The 3915-nt window shown below is 36.9% G+C and overlaps 1 protein-coding gene across 3 annotated transcripts; it reads right to left on the bottom strand.

Annotated features, from left to right (window-relative positions):
- Positions 1-557: 557 nt before the first annotated feature.
- LOC103708046 (protein MHF1 homolog) lies at positions 558-3915 on the bottom strand. 3 transcript variants are annotated; one of them, XM_008792802.4, is made up of 4 exons: positions 3704-3915; positions 3547-3618; positions 1297-1380; positions 558-1001 (listed from the first exon to the last, which is right to left on the bottom strand). In XM_008792802.4, exons 1-4 carry the CDS (start codon positions 3834-3836, stop codon positions 874-876), a joined length of 417 nt encoding a protein of 138 aa, XP_008791024.2. In that variant the 5' UTR covers positions 3837-3915; the 3' UTR covers positions 558-873. The 3 variants fall into 3 exon arrangements, with proteins under 3 accessions (XP_008791024.2, XP_008791023.2, XP_008791025.2); XM_008792801.4 differs by having other exon boundaries at positions 1297-1377; positions 3541-3618; positions 3704-3908; XM_008792803.4 differs by having other exon boundaries at positions 1297-1377; positions 3704-3905.

The following is a 3915-nucleotide window of genomic DNA, read 5'->3' as shown; positions in this document are numbered from 1 at the left end:
AGGAGCCTGATCCTCACTTTTGATTAGCTGGTTCAAAGCTAAAGCCACTAGTGGACCTTGTTAATCAGGCTTTAGGCCAGGATCAGATTCAGAATCAGGCCAAAATTTTGAAAAAAATTTAGGCCTCGCTCTAGCCTGAAGTCCGAAATTTTTTCAGGCCGAGCCTGGACTGCATAGAAACCTGACCTGGCCTGGCTTGATTCCGATGTTACATCCCAATAAATGCTTGGTGTGGAGAGGAAGGTGTAGAAGTCCATGGGGGCATTCCTGAAGATGGAGTCATTGGGTATAAGTTGACTAGATGTATTTGGTGAGGTGGTAATTGAAGAAAAGGTGTTGAATGGTCTCCAAATGTGTATCGCAGAGAGGGCAGGATGGTGGTGTAGGCCATTAGAAACTATATATGTTAGGGGAGAATACATGAAAAAAAAGAAGGAAAACAAAGATGACCTTTTGAAAAGAAAAAAAATCACCACCATCAATGTAAATAGAACATTTACATTTAAACCCTAAATGAATCAGAGCCTCAAGGAAATATGGCATCTCTCCTATAATAATAAACTGCAATCTTTCTCTAGAATGAAAAGTAAATTAAATATCTAACAATAAAATGTTCTTTTTCCCCCAATGTAGTAAAAGCTTATGGGTTTTTTGATATCACATAGATCAACTTTCAACTGATATAACAAGTATTACACAAGTAGTGAATTCTTATGGTTATCTGAACCTGAATAACAGAATATAGGAACAAAACTACTGCCATTAACCACAAGGCAAGGAGCAAGTGCATATCTTTCTGCAGCTAAGCACTTTGACACTAGAATTACCAATTACCTCCCTCAGCTGCACAATAAATAGCAGAAGATTTTCCAATCAACTGGGAATTGCCTTATCTTCCTTTTTTGAAGATTTCTTTCTCTTCCTTTCAGTCTGAGGCCCTTTCCCTTTCAATTCTTGAGAAAATGACCTCAATAAGCCAGTCAAGTGTTTATTTCTATGTGCTGAAACCATATAAAACAAAAAGTTATGCACCTGAAAATTTAAACTTGAGTATATTTGTAATGAATAAAAAAAATACAACTATACTACAACACTGAACTTGATTTGGAGCAGCCGTTAATAATAATACAAATTTAGTAAATACTGCTTATCAGACAGTAGTATACAAAAATTTAACACTATGTAATTGCCACTGACACAGTGATCACAATAAGATCAATTATTTTAGTAAATGATTGAGAGCAATTACCAGTAGAGTGGTCACGGAAAGAGACTATCTTCATGTGATTAAATTACCTGATAATATAATATCTTCCATGTTTACAGATTTGCGACCAGCATGCTGTGCAAACAGCTCGACATCTCTTGCCAACTGCTCTGCTTTTTCAAGAGAAAAAGAAATAAAGATAGAATTTATTTTATATAGATTCATTCCTGAAATCAGTTAAGAATTCATCTTAAAAATAATTTGTTTAACTTAATCTTATAGTGTATGTTGTTTCCACAGAAAAACAGATTCTGACATAAAATGGTGAAAGGAAAAAAAGCAACTCTACACTAGTATGAAGGAAAACAAAAAGAACTGCTGTTTAACCTAAAATTTATACATACGGCCATGAGGCAAATAATTGTTGAGCCTCTACTAAAAGAGTTGAGAATCAGAAATCTGGGTTAACACAGGCCGACCTAACTGTATTTTGCTTTGTCAAGTTCTATGATTGATCAATACTTAGCATGAGTGAATGGACAGCCAAACACTAGCACATGAGCAGCAAAGTAGTTCCCAGAACTAATTGCAGTTTAGGCTGCAACATGGACTTCGACAGTATCTCTTGCAGTTATTGAATTTAAAAAGGAAGCGAAGCCATGATCAAGGCATCTCCAACACTCCAACAACTATCTATAACTTCTATACAGAGTTTCCATGTAGCAAACTTTTCCATGAATCTCTTTTATCTCGATTCTTCGATGTGATGACCATTCCACCCTGATTAATCCCCTATTTTTTACCTAGTTATCCTTGTAAAATCAATCTTGTTGGTTTGTTTTACTCACTCCAAGTTATTACTTCCCCTTTTGCTTCTTTTTTTTTGTATTATTTGCATCCTATTAGAAATCGTGCAGTCCTCAGGGAAGCCCGAGCTTGTCTTCTGATAGACCGAAACCGTTGATTGATCTGCTCAATCTAGCATACTAGAGACCAAACTGATTATCATTTTCGTTTCCTAGGAAAGAAATGCAAATTATTGTAAGTTTGTGAGGTTGACTGCACATAAAGTCAAAATCCAGGTTTTGAATGTTGAAGATGCCAGGCTGTTTCAATAATAAACTGCCATCCTTTTATTCTTCTCTCTTGGTACCCTTCTCTCTATTCTCTTCCTACTTCCCATTCTCCTCTTTCTTATTCAAATGTGTTGTTTAGTTTGGACAATATTTAAACCTAAACTGGAGTCCTCGACTCTCTTATTTTTCATTTTTTGTCACTTCAAACTTGAAATTGAGCTCTTTTAAGGTGTCATCAACTAACATTATGTCATTGCATATTAATGATCTCAAGGATTTTTTTGGATATGCATAACAGGATTGATAGTAAATGACAAGTATAACAATGCTAGATAGGTCATTATGTCATCAATTAGCATGAATACCCATGACAAATGAAAGTAGCACTCACCAATATCTTCGTCCTAAATACTTAAAATGGTAATTACTCCCTAGTTCTATCCAAAATTAACCAATTGAGATGCCTTTTTATGACTATCCATCAACAACCAATGACAACTCTTCATATCCTATAATACATTCATACTAACCTTTTAAATATATATGCAAACAAGGGACATTTTCATCAAGGCTAGCATATGATAATAGCCAGCTGCCACAAACTAATTTCAAAAGTCTAATTCTAAGAGTAGTCCTAATATAGCAAGATCCTTGTCGTCTAAAAAATACTCAGCCATTAGTTAAGTCCATTGTCTGAAATATATTCAACATTTGATGACCCAAACAGTGACCCGATAACTCTAAAAGCTTGGAAATTCTAGAAGAATAAGACTATCTACTAATCATGTTCATAAACATGTTCCCAATGTACAGAAGATCTCTAAATCTAGTCACATCAATATACAGAAAACATTCTTCTTAATCCTCCATAGGTCGGTCCAGAAAATAAAATGACATTCAGATACATATCCACTATGTTTTCTGCGATATATATCCCCCCATTTCAACTCAAAATTTGTAATATTAGCCATATGTCCAGCTAATCTAAGAAATGTCTACTAGAAAACTAGAAAATCTAGCAAAACCATTCAGTGATATATGAAATTAAAAGAAAAGTTTTTTTTTCTTTTACCAGGATTAATCCAAGGAAACAAGAAGGGGCCCAAACAGGGGTTAGGGTTTTACTTCTAATTTAACTAAAAATCTGCAGCAGTTCTCAAATCTACAGCTGATATGACACAAAAAATTAGAAACCCTAACAATGCAATCAATGTAAATTAAAAAAAAAGACACTCAAATTAGGGTTAGGATTCGGGCCTTCACCGGTGTACTTGAAAGCTAGATCGGCGACACACGCCACCACGGGCTCCGAGGCCTCCATGTCGAGTTTCTTCGCTGTTCAAAGGGGATTCAGATCAAGTGTAACAAATAATCCGAAGGAAACTGAGGAGGAGAGAAAAGGGGGGCGAACGATACGAACCCTCGGCGTTGGCGATGGAGATGACGGAGAGGCGGAAGCGATCTCGGAGGAGCTCCGTCCTCTCCTCCGCCTCCTCGTCCTTCTCGATGCCCCCGCCACCACCAACACCGCCGTCGACGTCGCCGCCGTCCATGGAGGCAGGACCTCACCGCTTTCCCTTCTCCTCGATGGTATTGGTTGGTTCCTTGGCGCGAAAAGTATTTTGTGGGGAG

This window comes from Phoenix dactylifera, chromosome 14 (genome assembly GCF_009389715.1).
Source record: "Phoenix dactylifera cultivar Barhee BC4 chromosome 14, palm_55x_up_171113_PBpolish2nd_filt_p, whole genome shotgun sequence".
Taxonomy (NCBI): Eukaryota; Viridiplantae; Streptophyta; class Magnoliopsida; order Arecales; family Arecaceae; genus Phoenix; species Phoenix dactylifera.
The sequence above is the reverse complement of the archived record's forward strand: the minus strand, read 5'-3'. Positions and strand labels throughout refer to the sequence as shown.

Bases quoted from the DNA above. Each gene is read 5' to 3' on its own strand.
- LOC103708046 (XM_008792801.4), bottom strand. From the start codon at position 3,836: ATGGACGGCGGCGACGTCGACGGCGGTGTTGGTGGTGGCGGGGGCATC. The intron at 3,619-3,703 runs GTTCGTATCGTT...CCCTTTGAACAG, and splicing joins CTCCATCGCCAACGCCGAGG to CGAAGAAACTCGACATGGAG. The intron at 1,378-3,540 runs GCCCGAATCCTA...TTGAAAAAGCAG, and splicing joins TTTCAAGTACACCGGTGAAG to AGCAGTTGGCAAGAGATGTC.